The following is a 21,964-nucleotide window of genomic DNA, read 5'->3' on the forward strand; positions in this document are numbered from 1 at the left end:
GAGGCAGCTAACAAGGCCCTATCTAACTCTTCTATTTCCCCAGATTCTTGCAAAGTACAAGAGTGATGCATTGCTGAACAAGCTTCTCAAACAAGTTGATTTCTACATCGTACCTGTTCTAAATGTTGATGGATATATTTACAGCTGGACAGATGTAAGATCATTCTACATTTTTTTTTATTTGCCCAATGAGAAGGACTGTGCAGTAAACAGTTAACATCCATAAGGAATCATCTTTCAGTTTCAAGGAATGTAAAACTATGAGATTGCCACTAATATTTACTGCATTTGTAATATTATCTTTGTTGTATTATGCTTTGCTGAATAATTCTAATCTTATTATCATTATTGTTATTGATTGAGAGTAAAAGAGGTGATCAACCAAAATGTTATCAGCAGATGCCATCAGAATTTTGCTTTACAATGGTATTCCGAGATTGTCAACTTCAGACATTTAATCTTCCATACTTACATTGCAATTGTTGGATGACAGACATTTCACATCTATATAAACCTAAAAGTATAGTAAATTTTAAGTGATCACAAATTTTGAATTAGTATGGTAATATTACCTTTTTACCAAGCCTATGCTTTGCCCACGTAGGGCAAAGCAATAGGTTTGTTTTAATGCCCCTTTCCTTGCAGCCCATACTTATCTTTGTTTGCTCCCCTGCTTCTGTCCAGCTACCAGGAGCTAAGAAAGTACCTAATATTTTCAGGTATGGAGAAGCATGTGACTCACTCCCCTTCTTCTCATGTAACTGCACTAAAGCTTATTGATTGGGCTACCACTGTCACATTATGACAGGGAGAGTACTCAAATCAGTGTAAGCTCTGAATATACTGACTAACTCTCAGAAGCTGAGCAGAGTAGTGGGGGAGCAAAAAGAAGTTAAGTATGTGCTAATGGGGAGGAAGTATTATAGTGAACATCCTAATTAGCCCTGCATGGGAAAGGACAGATTTACTTTAAAGTCATTTTTTTATATAATTTTTATATTTGTACAAGCTTGATGTTAATTTTTTAGTTATTGTATTAAATATAAAGATTTGTAGATGGAATGCTAGAGGGAGCTCTTAAAGTGTTACATAGAAAGGGCGGACCCCCACTATGCCAACATCCAATAAGTATATGTAAGGATTAAGAATATATCTCAAAGAAACAGCGGACTTTGTAGGAACATCACGAGGCAAAATATGTATAAAATTATATACTTTATTACAAAATAATTTAAAAAAATATACACATTAAGACAACACCCTATTATTTGACAAGGTCAACAGATCCCCAATAAGGCAAACATGAAGTTTGGATCCTTTCATTTATGAGTAATTACTCGTGAAATATATATAGAAGATTGTATATGTATAGAAAGATATGATCCAACACTGGCTCCACGCTTGCTTGTCAATGCGTTTCGCAATTAAGTAGCTTCCTCAGGACATACTGGGTAGGTGCTGATAGGCATTAAATCCAAACATAAGGGGACACCACATATTACAGACTACGACACAAAACAGCAATCCTGCCGGGGACCAGATTCAAAATGTAGCAAATGATCAATTTATATATGTATATGACTCCTCTGTGTGAAGGGATGGACGGAAAGGCATGTGCAGCCTCCACAGAGACCACAATCACAAGTGGGTCCAGTGAGTATTGATTATGTGAACAGCGTATAGGGCATAGATCGGGGGAAAAAAGCCACAGAATTTCAACCAATTACCAGAACTAAATCAAATTGGAAAAATTCTGTGAGCCACAATAATCTTATGCCTTGCTTGTGCTACCTCCAGCTGCATGCGCTAATCACGCTTCATATAACGTGCATAGGATAGCTGCGCTTGGGTGACCCCAAAAACAAAATTAATATTAACCAACTCTGTGCTTACTAGTCAGATAATATTAAATACAAATAATATGAATGTTGAATAAATAAACAAGGTGTGAAAAAACAAGTGCTACACCATAAATTAGTGCTTATTAGTGCTTGTTACACCATACATAGTGTCTTAATAAACATAAAAAAGTGCTTAGTGCTCAATATAAAGTATCCTGCTTGTCTGAATGAATAAATTAATAAATAATGAAAAAAAGTTCTCTTTAGCACTCTAAATAGTGCGTGCAAATAATGTCCAGCAGTGATAATAAAACAATGCGTGCAGGTGGTATTCAGCTGTGACAACAATCCAACATCATGCCGAAGATATCCTGAGTGCTGCAAAACATGCTCCGGTGCACCTTCGTGGCCCCCTTAAGCTAGTGTGCTCACCTCAGAGCGTGTGACTCAGCTGCTACCCTGAGTCCAAATACGCTTTGGAGCCACCCCTGGGCTCAGTCTCAGTGTCTGCTGCACTCCTCCAGCTGGAAACAATGTGGCTCCATACATATAAATGAAAAGGAAACTATATAGTATAATATAGTCAAAATACTTTTATTAAAAGAAAACGCTCCCCACATCGGGGTACTCACATGGCACTGGTGCGTCAGTGCACCATACTATAACCGCTTTCTATGCAAAATCACTGGATGTTTGGTGCGGTATGCTGTGCTGGGACAGTGCTGGTGTGAAGTCCGTGTCAGTCTCTCCATCCTGGCCCCTCCCCTACGCGTCTTCGACACAGGGATCACGTGTCATCATCAGGGGGATAACCTTATCCATAACCATATCCCCCTGATGATGACACGTGATCTCTGTGTCGAAGATGCATAGGGGAAGGGCCAGGACGGAGAGACTGGCGCATAACTTGTAAATTTACCAGAACTAAATACCAGAATTATAATGTGTCTCTCTAGAGTAGTACTCATGTGATCTATTCATCAAAAGGGGGTTAGCACTCCTCAAAGGGTAAAGAGATCTCACAAATGAACATTAATTATTCCTGGTTTTAGGGGCTTGCCGGTAGAGCCAGACCCACACACCCTCAATAGGGTAAAGGCGCCTTTCCTCCCCACTCCCAACAGCACAGGTGTCCCCTCCTAAAGTGTTACAAAACCCACAACAGTAAAATCAGTCAGTATATGCAGTAAAGCATGCTTGTTATACTCACTGGGGAAACCAAGGGGATAATCCTCCATATTGTGTAAAAAGGCTGTTTAATCTTGTATGCACAGACCACCCCTCCTTCCACTGTCCCCTGATAATTTCCTGATAACCCAAAGCCTATGGAGTCAGGCTGCACATGCTCAGTTTGGTGTGTATTGCTAGAGAGGTTTTTTTTCTTGGGAGAGTGCATATGATCAGCACAGGGCCAATCAGCACTGTCCAGACAGAGAGTCGGGGGTCTTGCAGTCTCATAGGACAAGCTCCTCCTACAAGCTTTAACCAGTGCTTGGCTGGACACTGATAGAAGTCACCAAACTGCTCCAACTGTTGATGAGAAAGAGTATTGAGCAGTTTATATATACTAAAATAATTGCATTTCCATGTCCTGTAAAGGAGCAGACATCCCCCAGATAAGTAATAAGGACTTTGAAGGCAACAAGTAAAAGGGGGTCTAAACAAAAATTGTATTAATAATAATTTATTTATTAATATGTAGAAGAAAATATAAAATTATTCAGGTGCAAACATCACCAAAAATAGAATAACTTAAAAACAACAAGTATACGAAAACTGTATCGTTAGTGCGTGGTAATTGTAGACATTCAGCCCGACGCATTTCAGGACACTTGTGGGGTCCCTTCATCAGGGGCGTTCAAGGTGAGGCAGAATTACCATAGCATATTCTAAAAATGCAAAGCAGAAAAATAATAATAATTTAAAAAAAAAGACACAATATATACATCATGGACAAAGGGCAAGAGGCAGGAGCATCGTTGAGACCAGGATTGGGAGATCACCTACCGATTAGATGATAATAACTTGATAATGTGTACATCTCCGAGCAGTGTGACGGCTGATGCAGTATGGCCATGAGATCACAACAAATGCCGTGGAGCAATGTGAAGATCACTACTTGGCTAAATAGAGCCAAGAGGTCTGCGTGGTTAAGTGCAGGTTGGTTTGGAACAGATAATGACACTATTAAAAATGTCTGCAAAGAAAAAATTATAAAATATCTTAGGATTATATGGGGTTCATAAAGAAGCAGTTTTTGTTTATCACTTTAGCATTTTCATTAGTATTAATGCATGCTAGTTGAGAAAACCCCTCCCTCCTCCCTTTTTAAAAAGGCATTTATTATCGGACACAGGTGTTTACAATACTAGCCAAAAATTGAGGATGGGGGCATCATATTATAAGTTTTTTAATAAGGGTAAAGATATGTATAGGTAGATCCTCATGTTGTTAGTTAGTAGAGGATCTTCAAAGAAAATGAAAAATAAATATAGAAAGTATTAGCAAATATCAAATTGATCCAAAGGAAACAGATACTCCATGTAGATACCTGCTATAGCATTAGATCAACTTACTGAATCAAGCCCATTAGATTAGCTCATGAGCAATGAGTTAGGCATCCAAAAATCAAAATCAGGCAGGGTTTGCTAAACATAGTGTCATAAAATGGAAATTGCAACAAGAGAGCTAGATGCTTGACCAACCTTGCAGTTAACTGTGTGCAGAGCGATCTCCAACATATACAGCACGTCCGTTCTGGTGTGAGTAGAAGAGGCTAATGCTTAGGTAGGAGCTAGTGCTTTTATTGTGAGAAGGGAGACGCCGATGTGCGTGCAGCGTCCCATGCTGCGTACGCTGTATCAACGGAGATACATGGTGTGGGCAGGGTTTTGTGCTAGTGTTGGCCCATGTGATGTGATTCAGCATCGGGCTGAATGTCTACAATTACCACGCCCTAACGATACAGTTTTCGTATACTTGTTGTTTTTAACTTATTCTATTTTTGGTGATGATTGCACCTGAATAATTTTATATTTTCTTCTACATATTAATAAATAAATTATTATTTATACAATTTTTGTTTAGACCCCCTTTTCCTTGTTGCCTTCAAAGTCCTTATTACTTATCTGGGGGATATCTGCTCCTTTACATATTGAATTTGGGATTGACAACCTCCAGCCCCCCTTTTGGTGGACCTTTATAGTTATCTATTTCCATGTTCTGTGTACTGTGAGGGACCAGATATAGTGAATGTAGGATCCTGGGTTAAGTAACACTTTAACCTCCCTGGTGGTATTCCCGTGTGTGGATCGGGGTTAAATTTCAGTACCATTAGCGGTAACTCTAAGCCACACACCCAAGATCCTGCGATGTTCCCCCACTGTGTCTGCGGGCCATGTCCTCCGCCCGATGCCTCTGTGTGACGGGGCTCCATTCCCTGCGAGTGTCGCGGCGCATAGGGGCAGAGCCCGGCGGCAAATTCAAAAAGTGCAAAATTCATAACACATACAATACACTGTAATCTTACAGATTACATTACTGTATGAAATCATTTCACATCCCTTTTGTCCCCAATGCTTTGTCCAATGCCCTGTATGCACTTTTATATTATATATACTGTTTTTTCTACCTGGAAACTTGAGATTGTCCATGGCAACCATAAAGTGTACCTTTACGTCAAAAGTGGTTGGAGACCAGCTAGAAAACAGCGATAGTAAATTAGAACACTTGCAGAATTGAGCGATAGTGAATTGTGGGGAAATTAATTTTATTATTTTTATATTATTATTTTTTATAATTATTTATAGTTATTTATTAAATTATAATGAATGATTTAGTGTTTCAAACTTTATCATACCCGGTATGTTTACTAGACTCTTGTTTGGACAGATTTAAGTTTGTTATTACTAAGAATTATTCTATGCAAAACAATGTACCGCTTTGAGACGCAAAAATCTGACATAATCATACCGCCAGGGTGGCTACGATCTCTTTTAACAACTACTAAGATATCAGCTGCATAGGGAATTCAACTTTTTTGGAACAGCGCTGGATTGGTGAAAAGAGTCAGGTAAGTGTGTAGGGATGGTGGAGTAAAAGACAGAAATGCCGCGTACACATGAGTGGAATGTCCGACAGAAAAAGTCAGACGGAAGCTTTTCATCGTCTATTCTGATCGTGTGTATGCCTCATCGGATTTTTCTTTTCGAAAATTCTGACTGACCTAGAAATGGAACATGTTCTAAATATTTCCGACGGAACCAATTCCTATCGGGAAACCCGCTCGTCTGTTTGCTGTTCTGACGGACCAAAAACGACGCATGCTCTGAAGCATGTACAAGATGGAAGCTATTGGCTACTGGCTATTGAACTTCCTTTTTCTAGTCCCGTCGTACGTGTTGTATGTCACCTCGTTCTGGACGGTGGGACTTTGATGTGACCGTGTGTATGCAGGACAGCTGAAGCGGAATTCCGTCGGAAAAACCTTCAGAGTTTATTCTGACGGGAAAACAGGTCGCGTGTACAGGGCATTAGAGAGGTGTTTTTAACATTAATGCAGGAAATGATTTAAAGTGGATGTACACTCCATTCATAAAATCTGACCTGGGTACATCTATCTGTAGTGTTTACTTATCTCTCTCCAAAGTCCTAAGGGCCGTTGCTTTCTGCTGCTCCTTTCCTCCATTATCAGCATGATAACTTCTGACAAGCTCTCCAAGACACAAGATAAAAGCAGCTGGAAATTTGTGTTGGGGAGGGTGATTAGAGGGAGATTAGCAGAGAGCTTGTCTATTCAGAACACAGCTCTGCAAGTTTCTTCATTCCTCTGCCTATGTGGAGTGGGGGTGTGTGTCTTTCCTCCAATCAGCTCTCACAGAGTATAAGGCCTCATGTACACTGCTGCTGGTAAACGGACATTCAGAGGCAGTTGGCTGTTTTTTTCAGCTGCCCCTGAACTCATCCAATGTTATCTTATGTGTACATGTACACAGGTTTGTTTAATGTCGTTTTTAGGCAGTTGCGTTTATAGGCTTTTCTTTGAAGGCAAAAAATGAGTTCAGACGCCGAAGTTTCCTATGTTTCAGATGCAAAACGCTGCAAAACGCCGCAAAACGCAGTACCGGCGTTTTGCCGCAATTTCGTTTATAAGCTTTTTACAGGTGCCCTATTTTTTAAAATGACAAAACTTTAAAATGATAGCCAATGATGAAAAAACACATTTTTTTTAAACTTGTAATTGCTTGCCATGCTTCATAGACAATTTATATACTTCTAATGAGCATGATCCAATCCAATACACCACTAGCATTGCTGTTAACCAAAGTATAATTGGAATTTGCCCTATATGTTGTTAGATTTCAACCAGATGACCACACCATTGAGCTTCACCTCCAACTTGATCAAACATAGTTGCATGAAATTTAGGGTTAGGGGTTAAGGTTAGTGTTTCCTATTAGGGTTAGGGGGTTATGGTTAGGGTTTTCCCCTTGAAGAACAGGTTTAGGGTTATGGTAGGGGTTATGGTTTCCCATTAGGGTTAGGGTTTCCGGTTAGGGGTTAGGGTTTCTCATTAGGGTTTGGGGGTTATGGTTAGAGTTTTCCCCTTGAAGAACAAGTTAGGGTTTCTGGTTAGGGTTAGGGGTTAGGGTTTCCCATTAGGGTTAGGGGGTTATGGTTAGGGTTTTCCCATTGAAGAACAAGTTAGGGTTAGTGTTTCCGGTTAGGGTTAGGGGTTAGGGTTAGGGTTTCTGGTTAGGGTTAGGGGTTAGGGTTTCCCATTAGGGTTAGGGGGTTATAGTTAGGGTTTTCCCCTTGAAGAACAAGTTAGGGTTAGGATTTCTGGTTAGGTTTCCGGTTAGGGTTAGGAGTTAGGGTTTCCCATTAGGGTTAGGGGGTCATCGTTAGGGTTTTCCCACTGAAGAACAAGTTAGTGTTAGGGTTTCCGGTTAGGGTTTCCAGTTAGGGTTAGGGGTTAGGGTTTCCCATTAGGGTTAGGGTTTCCCATTAGGGTTAGGGGGTTATGGTTTTCCTCTTGAAGAACAAGTTAGGGTTAGGGTTTCCAGTTAGGATTAGGGTTAGGGTTTCCCATTAGGGTTAGGGGGTTATGGTTTCTGGTTAAGGGTTAGGGTTAGGGTTTCCCATTAGGGTTAGAGGGTTATGGTTAGGGTTTTCCCCTTGAAGAACAAGTTAAGGTTAGGGTTTCCGGTTAGGGTTTCCAGTTAGGGGTTAGGGTTTCCCATTAGGGTTAGGGGGTTATGGTTAGGGTTTTCCCCTTTGAAGAACAAGTTAGGGATAGGGTTTAGGGTTAGGGTTTCCGGTTAGGGTTAGGGGTTAGGGTTTCCGGGTAGGGGTTAGGGTTTCCCATTAGGGTTAGGGGGTTATGGTTAGGGTTTTCCCCTTGAAGAACAAGTTAGGGTTAGGGTTTCCCATTAGGGTTTCCCATTAGGGTTAGGGGGTTATGGTTAGGGTTTTCCCCTTGAAGAACAAATTAGGGTTAGGGTTTCCGGTTAGGGTTAGGGTTTCCGGTTAGGGTTTCCCATTAGGGTTAGGGGGTTATGGTTTTCCCCTTGAAGAACAAGTTAGGGTTTCTGGTTAGGGTTTCTGGTTAGGGTTAGGGTTTCCCATTAGGGTTAGGGTTTCTGGTTAGGGTTAAGGTTAATTAAAAATATTTTAAAAATTGCAATTAAAATTTGCATAAAAAAGACAAAATTAATTTAAAAAAATGAAATTACACATACAGCTTTTAAAAAAAAAAATTAAACGAAAAATTCTAATAATCAATTGCAATTTAAAAATTAAATATATTTAAAAAATTGCAATTAAATTTTGCATAAAAAGACAAAATAAATGAATAAAAAAAATTAAATTACATATACAGCTTATAAAAAAAAATAAACAAAAAACATACTAATCAATTGCAATTTAAAAATTAAATATATTAAAAAAATTTAAATTTTTTCCTCACATATGCTCATTATGTGATCCATAGTAAAAGCACCGAAATTGAAGTAAATACAAGTACACTGCTGCTCTCTCAGCTGCTGCTACTCACTCTGATCTCACAGAATGGCTGAAATAGTTAATCAATACGGTTTTTTGGGCTTTGGGAGGGTCCTATGATGTTATCTTAAATAAACGCTCCTAGAAGCAAACGCGGCATGCAAACGCCGCAAAACGGGCGTTTTTAAAGCTGTCAAAAAATGTGTTCAGTGGAGGCTGTCTCAGCGTTCCATGCACATTAAGCCTAAGTCCTAGACTCTCCTCCCACTGCTGGAAGAGGAAGAAACATTTCTAACAAGATGTGCACTTTCTAAGACCCCTTTCACACTGACAGCGCCCGCCGTTATCGCTAAAGCACCGCTTGTTTTAGCGGCACTTTTCGCCCACTAGCAAGGTGGTTTTAAACCCCAAAAAAGTGTTGAAAATTCCTGTTTTGAGGCACTTTCAATGCGCTTTTAAGGCGCTTTGGAAGTGCTGCCCATTCATTGCAATGGGCAGGGCGTTTTGGGAGCACTAAATACAGCACTCCCAACCCGCCCCAAGGATGCTGCTTGCAGGACTTTTGGTAACGTACTCCAAGTGCACCGCCCGAGTGTAAAAAGTCACACTACAGTGAATGGGAGGCAGTTTTCAGGCACCTGAACCCCGCCCCAGTGTGAAAGGGGTCTAAAGAATATAGAAAGGGAAAGACTGCAGATATACTTATAAAACGTATTAAAGGAGATTTGTTTCATCTCTGCGTGTCATCTGAGGCTGTTCTCTTCACATTTAACCACTTCAGCCCCGGAAGGATTTTCCCCCTTCCAGAGCACTTTTTACAATTTGGCACTGCGTCGCTTTAACTGCTAATTGCGCGGTCATGCAATGCTGTACCCAAACAAAATTGGCGTCCTTTTCTTCACGCAAATAGAGCTTTCTTTTGATGGTATTTGATCACCTCTGAGGGTTTTTTTTTTTGCGCTATAAACGGAAAAAGACCGGAAATTTTGAAAAAAATTATATTTTCTACTTTTTGTTTAAAAAAAATCCAATAAACTCAATTTTAGTCATACATTTAGGCCAACATGTATTTGGCCACATGTCTTTGGTAAAAAAATGTCAATAAGCGTATATTTATTGGTTTGCGCAAAAGTTATAGCGTCTACAAACTAGGGTACATTTTCTGGAATTTACACAGCTTTTAGTTTATGACTGCCTATCTCATTTCTTGAGGTGCTAAAATGGCAGGGCAGTATAAACCCCCCCCCCAAATGACCCCATTTTGGAAAGTAGACACCCCAAGGAAATTGCTGAGAGGCATGTTGAGCCCATTGAATATTCATTTTTTTGTCCCAAGTGATTGAATAATGACAAAAAAAAAAAATTTACAAACAAGTTGTCACTAAATGATATATTGCTCACACAGGCCATGGGCATATGTGGGATTGCACCCCAAAATACATTTAGCTGCTTCTCCTGAGTATGGGGATACCACATGTGTGGGACTTTTTGGGAGCCTAGCTGCGTACGGGGCCCCGAAACCAAGCACCACCTTCAGGATTTCTAAGGGCGTAAATGTTTGATTTCACTCCTCACTACCTATCCCAGTTTTGAAGGCCATAAAATGCCAAGATGGCACAAAACCCCCCCAAATGGCCCCATTTTGGAAAGTAGACAACCCAAGCTATTTGCTGAGAGGCATGTTGAGTCCATGGAATATTTTATATGTTGACACAAGTTGCGGGAAAATGACAAACTTTTTTTTTTTTTTTTTTGCACAAAGTTGTCACTAAATGATATAGTGCTCAAACATGCCATGGGCATATGTGGAATTACACCCCAAAATACATTCTGCTGCTTCTCCTGAGTACAGGGATACCACATGTGTGGGACTTTTTGGGAGCCAAGCCGCGTACGGGGCCCCTAAACCAAGCACTGCCTTCAGGATTTCTAAGGGCGTAAATGTTTGATTTCACTCCTCACTACCTATCCCAGTTTTGAAGGCCATAAAATGCCAAGATGGCACAAACCCCCCCAAATGGCCCCATTTTGAAAAGTAGACAACCCAAGCTATTTGCTGAGAGGCATGTTGAGTCCATGGAATATTTTATATGTTGACACAAGTTGCGGGAAAATGACAAACTTTTTTTTTTTTTTTTTGCACAAAGTTGTCACTAAATGATATATTGCTCAAACATGCCATGGGCATATGTGGAATTACACCCCAAAATACATTCTGCTGCTTCTCCTGAGTACAGGGATACCACATGTGTAGGACTTTTTGGGAGCCTAGCCGCGTACGGGACCCCTAAACCAAGCACCGCCTTCAGGATTTCTAAGGGCAGTAAGTTTTTGATTTCACTCCTCACTGCCTATCACAGTTTTGAAGGCCATAAAATGCCAAGATGGCACAAACCCCCCCCCCCCCAAATGACCCCATTTTGGAAAGTGGATGCCCCAAGCTATTTCAAAAATTCATTTGCAGAGCGATTTTTCAAACGCATTTTTTTGGGAAAAAGCACATTTTTTTAAATTTTAATGCACTAAAAACACTATATTGCCCAAATGTTTGATGGAATAAAAAAGATGATCTTAGGCCGAGTACATGGATACCAAACATGACATGCTTTAAAATTGCGCACAAACGTGCAGTGGCGACAAACTAAATACATTTTTAAAAGCCTTTAAAAGCCTTTACAGGTTACCATTTTAGATTTACAGAGGAGGTCTATGCTAAAATTACTGCCCTCGATCTGACCTTCGTGGTGATACTTCACATGCATGGTGCAATTGCTGTTTACATTTGGCCCCAGACCGGCGCTTGCGTTCGCCTTAGCGCAAGAGCAGGGGGGGGCAGGGGTGCTTTTTTTTTTTTCTTAATTTTTTTTTGCTTTTTTATCTTATTTTTAAACTGTTCCTTTCATTTTTTATTTTTTTTAATCATTTTTATTGTTATCTCAGGGAATGTAAATATCCCCTATGATAGCAATAGGTAGTGACAGGTACTCTGTTTTGAAAAAATTGGGGTCTATTAGACCCTAGATCTCTCCTCTGCCCTCAAAGCATCTGACCACACCAAGATCGGTGTGATAAAATGCTTTCCCAATTTCCCAATGGCGCTGTTTACATCCGGCGAAATCGAAGTAATGAAATGCTCATAGCTTCCGGTTTCTTAGGCCATAGAGATGTTTGGAGCCATTCTGGTCTCTAATCAGCTCTATGGTCAGCTGGCTGAATCACCGGCTGCATTCTCAGGTTCCCTGTTGGGACAGGCGAGCCAGAGAAAAACATGGAAGATGGTGGGGGGGCATTCCCTCCCACTGCTTGTAAAAGCAGTCAAGAGGCTAATTAGCCGCTAGGATTGCTTTTACATGAAAGCCGACCGCTGGCTGAAAAGAATGATACCAAGATGATACCTAAACCTGCAGGAATCATTCTGGTATAACCACTCAAATTCCAGCAACATACCATTACGTTGCTGGTCTTGTTGGGCATATGTTGTAAACTTTTTTTTCATGCAGCCTGTGGGCTGAACGAAAAAAAGAGATTGATCGGTGGGTATGCCCACCATTAGAATACCTCCCTTCATCCACCCACTTCTAATGATGGGCATACATGCACCGTTTATATGTGCCGAAGCATGGGGGCATCCTCCCGCAAAAGGCAGGAGCAAATCGCTCCTTCGCCCACTGCTGCCCCCACGCTTCAGCATATATGCTAAAGTATGTAATTGTGGTGGTGAAATCACCTCCGATAGTGCTGGAGTCACGGCTTTATGTTTCGTGGGAGCAAACGCTGTTGCTGTCAAGATAAATATGAGCTGCAACTGAATGGCGTACCTGCTAAGCAAATGATGGTTAACAATAAAACAAAGTAACATTACAGTATAACAGTAATGCCCCATACACACGGTCGGATTTTCCGATCGGAGCGTGTTGTCGGACATTCCGACCGTGTGTGGGCTCCATCGGACATTTTCCATCGGATTTTCCGACACACAAAGTTTGAGAGCAGGCTATAAAATTTTCCGACAACAAAATCCAATCGCATCAATTCCGACCGTGTGTGGCCAGTACCGACGCACAAAGTGCCACGCATGCTCAGAAGAAATTCCGAGACGGAACAGATCGGTCTGGTAAAATTAGCGTTCGCAATGGATACAGCACTTTCATCACGCTGCAATGTAAAAAATGGTTTAATACAGCGCACTCTCTTCTTCTTTATAATGTGAGAAGAATGAAGTAGTTTTCCTGCTCATATTCACAGACACAGACTTCTCACAAACTTATTTCTTTATTATTTATTGGGATTCCCTCAATATATTTTGATTTGTCACATCTGACAAATTTTTTTTTTGTTGTTTTCTTTTTTTTTTTTTTAAAGGCTGTTTTTTGGTTTTTTTTGGGTTTGTATTTTTTTCAAGGCTGACCTTTGTTTTATTTTTTTTTAGTTTTACTCCCTAATATTTTTGGGTGTGTTTTGTGTGTCAAGTTACCAAAACACCATTGATATCTTACATTATTTAATCTCAAGAAGGTTGCTTGGTGTTGGTGTCTCTTGTTAATTTCACATTGTATTTTTGAAATGTACCTGAATCCTCACAAACTGTCCTTTTTGAAGGAAAACACACATAGGCGAGTATAATTGAAACAAAAAATCCTTTATTAAGGGCTCAGAACCAAAGAGGGAGGAAACGCTGGAGAAACATCATAAATTGGCGAAGCCTTGGACCCCCAGGGCAGACATCAATTATTTAACATCAAAATTGGTGGCCTGAGGAGTCCATATCTAAGGGAGTGCAGTCTGGTCCAGAAGTCCCAGAGATCATGAAAGCAGCAGATGACATCTGTGTCCCCAGGCTGTGCTACTACAAGAGGCTGCATCTTTTGCCAGACCAAACTGGACCCAGGGTCATCACTTTCTGGTCTTCTTTCCACGCTTCCTTCCTGGCTGTGGCTCTGGTGTTGGAGATATGGCGGGAGGAGGAGTAGGACCTGGAGGAGGAGGAGGAGGAGTAGGACCTGGAGGAGGAGGAGGAGTAGTAGGACCTGGAGGAGGAGGAGGACTATGTGTGAGGTCACAAATGTGGGTAGCAGATGTTATTTGGCCTCTCAACCCCTTATTGAAAGCTTCCAAAATTAAGGACTCACACAGGAGTTGTTGTCCCTCCTCCATCTGCAGCATTTTGCAGGCAGTTATGCAAGCAAAGTCCTCCTCCACGCTGTGGGGGCTTCTCAGGGCCTCTGTAGCCTTCCAAAAGAGGCCTATGGCAGCCTCCTCCAGCTTACTGATCTTCCTGCCACTTTGTCTTTGAAGGTGTAGGGGAGGGACCTGGATATCAGGCAGCCTGCTTGGCCCAGCCACCTCCTGGCTGAGACTTTCCTGTGTATGAAAAAGGGACATGGTTTTAGTTTTTGCATCATCAATCACAATCATAAATTAGTACTCCAAACTAACATCTAGTTAACATCATTGATTGGACAAGCAGAAATATTTAGAGAAATGCTATACCTGGCTGAAGCTGGGCTCCTCCACATGTTGCTGCCTGGAAGGCCCAGGTTGGGCGTCAGAAGCCTCAGCTGGGGAGGGAGGAAGCGTGGAAGGAAGACTGCAGAGTGCCGGCCTGGGTTCAGTCTTACCTGCCAGAAAATGCAGCCTGTCATAGTACCACAGCCTGGGGACATAGATGTCATCTGCTGCTCCTGATCTCTGGGAATCCTGGACCCTCTTGTGCTCCCTTAGATAAGTGCTCCTCATGCCACCAATTAGGATCTTCAAATAGGTGATGTCTGCCGTGGGGATCACCGTCTTCGCAAATTCCAAAAATTTACCCAGTGCTGCCTTCCTCTTTGTTTGGTTCTTATATTCAGGGTGGTTTATCTCCCATAGACAAGGCAGCTCCCTGAACATATCAATGAAGATTGCCATAAAGTCGTTATCTTTCAAGATATCCATTTTCACTGCAAGACACAACACAAGACAAACCCTAATGTCAGGCAAAACTCTCCTAATATTGTTACAAAATAGGCCTCAATCTAGAAGCAGTATAGGCTCAAGTTTGGCTCTTACCTTCGTTATCACGATCGGCGCCTCCGATACTCCTTCCTCCGCTCACAGATCGTACGTACTACGCACGCGTGTTACGCTTTATACACACTGCGCATGCATGTAACTCCGCCCGCCCCTGACGTTCTTTCTAGTCTATTCCCCGCCCCTTTTCGTTCGGCGCAGTGGGGGAAGAGCACATGGCGGAGTCAGAGCAGGTGCGTGCTAATTATAGCAACGAGGAGGAGGGGGAGGAAAGCCCGGAGCCGAAACGTCTGGATCCAGAAGGAGAAGATTTAAGGCATCAAATATGTCCTTTGGGGAGATGTTGGAGATGGTCGACATCCTGAAGAGGGCCGACTATGATGGAAAGTGTGGACCTTACCCCAACCCCAATGTCCGAAAGGCCAAGATAATGGCGAAAGTGGTCAACAGTCTGCACCGGAATTTCGGGGTACGACGATCGAAAGATCAGCTCAGGAAGCGGTGGTCGGACCTGAATTTAAGAGAGCATGAGCAGTACCGAAAGATCCGGAGAGTGCTGCAAAAAAGTAAGTAGTTGTGCTGTGTTCCTATTCTTTTTGTGTTTATTACATTCGTGCTGATCCATGTGCTTTTCTGAACTGTTGTACAGTTTAAAATGGCAACTTTCATGTTCATGGGCACATTATTCGTTCGTATCAAACATTTTTATTTCGGCCTATAAAACACCATTGTTTTGGCCATATGCATTTGACCACATTTTTTAGGGCCTACTTGTATGAAAATAATTTGGTTGTGTAGATGGGTTTGTTACTAGAATGAAAAGCAAACTAGATTCTGTGTAAGGAGAGGACACTCAGCAGCTGTTTACACATCTGGACACAGGAGCACTAGTGTGGGGCACAAGAACACCCTTTTTATTAGGGGGCCCACACAGGTGCTCCAGTGTATACTATAGGGGTGTCTCCATCTGTGAAGCTTGTACAAGACAGGTAAAGTATTGAAGCTTGACAAAGGACCCAAAAAATTCTACATCTTGGAACTCTGCCAAAATCAACAATTGTACCCCACTTCCAAGCAATGTTTCATATTTATAGTTCTGCCATCAAATATCTGTGTGCTAAGTATACCATATTTTTTTCACATAGGGGAGAAAAGACTCGGAGGACACCCCTCATCCGAGGAGACCAGAGACCCCCCCCTCTGGAAGAAGGGGAAATCCCACAAAGACAAGCAGAGCAGGAGGAGGAAGACGTGGTGGAAATTGTCACCACAACAGGTGAGTGTCTGCGACCACAGGAACAGGTAAGAGATGGATGCCGACATATTTATAATACATGTTTTTTTTTTGGTTTCTATCTTTTTAGGTGATCGTGATGTTGTGGATCCAGGGCATTTCACCTCGGAAAGTGCATAGATCCTGATTGGGGAGATCATGGGGTGTAATGTTGCATTGGAAAACATCAAGAAAAACATCAATGATGTTATTCAAAAAAATAAGAACATCATTGATGTTTTGGGGAGAGTTTAAAACCCCTCCAAATCCCTTTCTTTTATGGTGTGCTACAATTTTAAAATTTTTTGTCGAATTGTAGAAAAGCCAAATTTTGAAGATGCACACAGTGTGTCAACATGTGCTATCTGCCATCACGGGAGATCAATGGACGTGTTTTGGGGGTGCAACCCCTTCCTTAATACAAAAGTAGCTGAGAGGAAGGGGTTGCTCCCCCCAAAACACGTCCCTTGATCCCCCGTGATGGCAGCTAGCACATGTTGACATTCGTAAATTGGTGTGCATCTTCAAAATTTGGCTTTTCCTGGGGTGACTTCACCCCATCTGAACGCAATATGAAACACAGTTCCTAAATACTCATGTCTGATATTGCCTTCAAGTTCTACCAAATGTGAACTTTGTAAGTTCAAGATTTGTGTCTTTCTTGTTGGTTTGAAACATGCCTGTTTTATCTTAAATGGACATTTCAACTTTTTCTAATGCCACTCCAAAAATTGTTATACAACAAACATGTTGGTTTGTTTTAAAAACCTTGTCAAAATGCACATGTGATTGTGCAGGTATTAAAAAGATTATTAACCAAGAATGTGTGGATAATTGTCTCAACGCTACAACACTTTTGTGGTTCTCTAATTGCTGCTTTCTGTGACAATGGGTGTAATTTCATAAGGGCAAATCCACTTTGCACTACAAGTGCAGTTTCAACTGCACTTGTAGTGCAAAGTGTCTTTGCCTTTAGTAAATAACACCCAACAGTGCTTTGTATAAGGTTATACAATCACGCCATTTTCAGGACTCCACACATTTCTGTCAGGGTCAGCTAAAACAAACACAAGCAGTAAATGTCACCAAAGATTTGCTTAATTTTTTTTTATTTGATAAAGGTTTCACACATTGTCTGGCATATTGATAGCCCCCCTACCTGCAAAGAATTCAAGGTATCTTAGCCGGACATCACGGGCACTCAGGGAGGGCAAGCCAGGACGGCCACTTTCAAGCACCGTCAGGGTTGGTTCATTTTGAATTCCGGCTTGAGGCCCAACTGAGCCAGCATAGTTGGCAGAATGTTGCTGTAAAAAGTTGTGTAGAACACAGCACGCCAGGATAATGTGATTCAGTTTGTACTCCGCCATATGTATGGGTGTAAGAAATAGGCAGAACTGGCTGGCCATGATTCCAAACGTGTTCTCCACCACTCTTCTGGCCAGCCGGTAATTAAAAACCCTCTGGTCCGGGGTGAGGGTCCTCATCGGGAATGGCCGCATAAGATGGTCCCCCAGCGCAAATACTTTATCCGCAAGGAAGATGAATGGGAGTCCTTCCACATTGTCTTCTGGAGGTGGCAAGTCCAAGCTGCCATTCTGGAGATGCCTGTAGAACTCCGTCTGGGCGATGACTCCACCATCGGACATCCGGCCATTCCTCCCCCCACGTCCACATACAGGAACTCATAAGTAGCCGACACCACCGCCAACATCACAATACTATTGAACTTCTTATAATTATAATAGTACGACCCCGTGTTGGGTGGTGGGATGATGTGGACGTGTTTTCCATCAATTGCCCCTCCGCAGTTAGGAAAGTCCCACCGCTTGGCAAAGTGGGAGGCCACAGTCTGCCATTCCTGTGGCGTGGAAGGAAACTGTTGAGAAAAACAAAAAAAATTAGTCTTTTTGCACATTAAAACATGGAAAGCAGATTAGACACAAACATTCTTGGCCAACATCAAGATAACATTTATTAATAGGAGAAGGAGCAAATCGCTCCTCCGCCCACTGCTGCCCCCACGCTTCGGCATATATGCTGAAGCATGTAACTGTGGTGGTGAAATCACCTCCGACAGCGCTGGAGTCACGGCTTTATGTATCGTGGGAGCAAACGCTGTTGCTGTCAAGATAAATAAGTCCGCTCTAAAGCTTAATGGCGTACCTGAAAACAAAAAAATGGTTAACAATAAAACACAGTAAACCGTAAAGTATAAAAAAATTGCATACCTATAAAGCAAACATGATAAAAACATAATAACAATAGCACATTGCAGAATAGAATACAGTAAAAAAGAGCAGAACAATAGAGAGAATAGAGAGAGAACAATAAAACGACAACTATTTTTGTTTTTTTTTATTTTATATGTTTTTGTGTTTTGTTTTTTTTTACACTTTTTTTTGTAACTTTTATAACTGTAACCGTTTCCAGGTTTGGGTCTCTCAAAATGCGATGGCATCTTGGGAGACCCTGTGAAAGTGTGTCCTAGTCTGTGCAGTGCTGTACCCTACGCTAAAACTCAACTAGTGTATGGTAGCGTTCAAAACATTCACCAATGCAAAGACCAGGATTGTCAGGACAGGAGGGACAATAATACCGGGTGTCACGCCTATATCTGCGCTTTCTGCAGACACAACATTTTCTTTGGGGGGCTCGTTGGGTAGGGGTGGACATAAGGAAAATTCCTCTCATGCAGCCGGCTTACTGCATTTGGTTGGGGAAGGTGAGGTGGAGTACCGTCTGGAAACAGAAGGGTTCTGACGATTGCTTCCTGGAATTTAAGGAAGGATCCAGTCCATCCTGAAGCTCTGTATAGCACATGAGCATTCAGCAAAGCCAATTGAGATAAGTATACAGACACTTTTTTATACCAGCGTCTGGCCTTGCGGGCAATTAGGTACGACGCCAACAACTGGTCGTTGAGGTCCACCCCTCCCATATTAAGGTTATATTCGTGGACACAGAGGGGTTTCTCCACAACACCAGTCGCTGTAGTAATTTGGACCGTCGTGTCTGCATGAAGGGAGGTAAGAACGAAAACATTCTTATTATACCTCCACTTCATAGCGAGCAAATTATTACACTGCAAGCAGGCTCTCTCCCCCAGCCTAAGATGGGAATCTACAAGCCGCTGGGGAAAGCCCCGGCGATTAGGTCGCACGGTGCCACATGCTCCAATTTGTTGATCAAAAAGGTGACTAAAAAGTGGCACATTCGTGTAATAATTGTCCACATATAAGTGGTACCCCTTTCCGAATAAGGGTGACACCAAGTCCCACACAATCTTGCCAGCGCTTCCTATGTAGTCAGGGCGGTTTGTCGGCTCTACGTGACTATCTTTGCCCTCGTAAACCATAAAACTACGTGTATAGCCTGTGGCCCTGTCACAGAGCTTATACATCTTGACCCCGTATCTGGCACGCTTGCTGGGAAGGTACTGTTTGAATGACAAGCGGCCAGAAAACTTAATCAGGGACTCATCAATGCAGACAACTTGATGGGGAGTAAACAAGTCTGCAAAACGTTGGTTGAAGTGGTTTACGAGGGGCCGAATTTTGTAGAGCCGATCGTATTCAGGGTCTCCACAAGGACAACAGAGTTCATTGTTGTTGAAGTGCATGAACCTCAAAATCTGCTCGTATCGTGCCCTGGTCATGGAGGCAGAGAACAAGGGCATATGGTGAATTGGGTCAGTGGACCAATATGACCGCAACTCACTCTTTTTAGTTATGCCCATGTTGAGGGAAAGGCCCAGAAAGATCTTAAATTCGGAAACCGTAATTGGTTTCCAATCTCTGGCAAGGGAGGACTGGGGAATAGTGGCGATGTGTTGACCAGCGTACAAATTGCTTTGGTCCACAATAGATCTATAGAGATCTTCGGTGAAAAACAGCGAATAAAAATTAAGTGGCGTAAAATCCACATGAATGCCGGGTTGGCCAGTGAATGGGGGAAGTACGGGTGCTGCAGAAGTGGTGGGTTCCCAATTCGGATTGGCAAATGCAGCAGGAAGGGCACTATGGGCACGACGGGCCTGTGTTCATCTTCTTGGTGGCAGCGGGACACTACTTGTGCTTGCCACCTCACCAGCTTGAACTGCACTTATGGGACTCGCCACATCACCAAGTGTTACTGCAGTGCTGGATGTACGACCAGGGTGTGCTAGGCCGCTGGTGCTTGCCAGTTCACCAGAAGGAATAGCGGCGCTAGTACTTCTCTGCTCCATACGAGGGACCTGCGGTTCTTGCACATCAAGGACAGAAGAAAAAGTTTGGGGTCTGGTACGCCTGACCTTGGCAGGGACAACAACTCTGTCGTCAGAGCTATCTGTCATGGAGCCGCTGCTGTCTACAGGTTCGTATTCTGAGCCTGAATCTGACAGATGAGTGACTTCCTCTTCACTATCTGTCATGCTCAGAAACGTGTAGGCCTCTTCACTAGTGTACCTTCAATTTGCCATTTTGGGCTCTAAATTTAGTGGTACACTAGTGAGACTCACAGGCAAAAAAGCTCCCGACTGTTAGCGACTGATTCAAAACGCTACCAAAAAACTATTAGCGATCGCAGGGATCAGGCCTGACTCTGCGAACGCTGCAGTTATGTGTTTAGTGTTTTGTAAGTGACAGTGATCGATCGATACTGCACTTGGGTGGGCTGGGCAGGGCTGGGTTAAGGGGGAAAACGCAGGTGCTAGCAGGTATCTAGGCTGATCCCGCTAACACTGCGTTTTTGGGGACCCTAAACTGCTGGGGACGCTAGTATAGATCTGATTGGATCAGATATTTATCCGTTCAGATACTATACCACTAAGGGAGGTGTATGCTGCGTGCGTGGGTGTTAGCAGTACTGGCACTAACCTGACACTGCCTGGGGCGACGCAGACCTTATCTGACCCTAAAAACGTAACTTATATCACCGCCGGGCAATTAGGGGTTTAAACCTTTATTAGGTAATAAACGGCGGGTGCCCTAAAACTATAACAAACAAACTAACTAATCAGCGTCACCCGTAACACTTATTCGGTGATCACTGGTGAAAGGGTTAACTAGGGGGCAATCAGGGGGTTAAAACCTTTATTAGGTAGTATATGGGGGTCCCTGGCGTTATAAAACACTGATGGCGAACCTATATACTTACCTCCCTAACTAGCATCACCTGTGTCACTAATACAGCGATCAGAAAAAAGATCGCTTCATGACACTGGCGACGGGGGAGTGATCAAGGGGTTAACCTTTATTAGGGGGGGTTAGGGGGGTACCCTAGACCTAAAGGGGGGTACATTAGACCTAAAGGGGGTTAACCCTAACTGCCCTAACACTTATAACTGTCAGAAACTGACACCAATGCAATGTCTTCTCTCCTCGGCACCGGAATGAAAAGACCGGCTCGAGGAGAGATGACATCACTTCCTCCGCTTCTGTTTACATTACAGAAGCCAAGGAAGCTTGTCATTCGCCAGAAGCGATTGCGAGGGGGTGGCCACGAATGAGTGGCCTCCCCCTCACCTCTGATCACCCCTGAACTGAATCCGACCACCGCAGGCACCGGGGGGGGTCCGATAGGACCCCCCGCCCGCGGGCAGGCATGGACGTACAGGTAAGTCCTTATGCCTGCCCGCGCCATTGTGCTGACGTACATCGTCGTGCGGCGGTCGGCAACTGGTTAAATTTTAGAACCACTTTACACAAACAGTTTTTTTTTTAACGACTTGCTGACCGGCTCATGCAGATATATGTCGGCAAAGTGGCACGGGTGTGCAAAACAACGAACGCGTTGATCACTGCATCATCCACGGCTAGCGGGCGCGTGGTCCCGCGGACTCGATGTCCGCTGGTAG

The 21,964-nt window shown here is 42.8% G+C and overlaps 1 protein-coding gene across 1 annotated transcript in view; it reads left to right on the plus strand.

Moving 5' to 3' along the window:
• LOC141146804 (carboxypeptidase O-like) overlaps nt 1–21,964 on the plus strand; it is a 140,000-nt gene that overhangs the window by 91,042 nt on the left and 26,994 nt on the right. Inside the window, exon 7 of the mRNA XM_073633412.1 lies at nt 44–154. Within this exon, the coding sequence (XP_073489513.1) occupies nt 44–154 (111 nt within the window). The remainder of the gene's footprint in view (nt 1–43; nt 155–21,964) is intronic.

This window comes from Aquarana catesbeiana, linkage group LG06 (assembly GCF_042186555.1).
Source record: "Aquarana catesbeiana isolate 2022-GZ linkage group LG06, ASM4218655v1, whole genome shotgun sequence".
Lineage (NCBI taxonomy): Eukaryota > Metazoa > Chordata > Amphibia > Anura > Ranidae > Aquarana > Aquarana catesbeiana.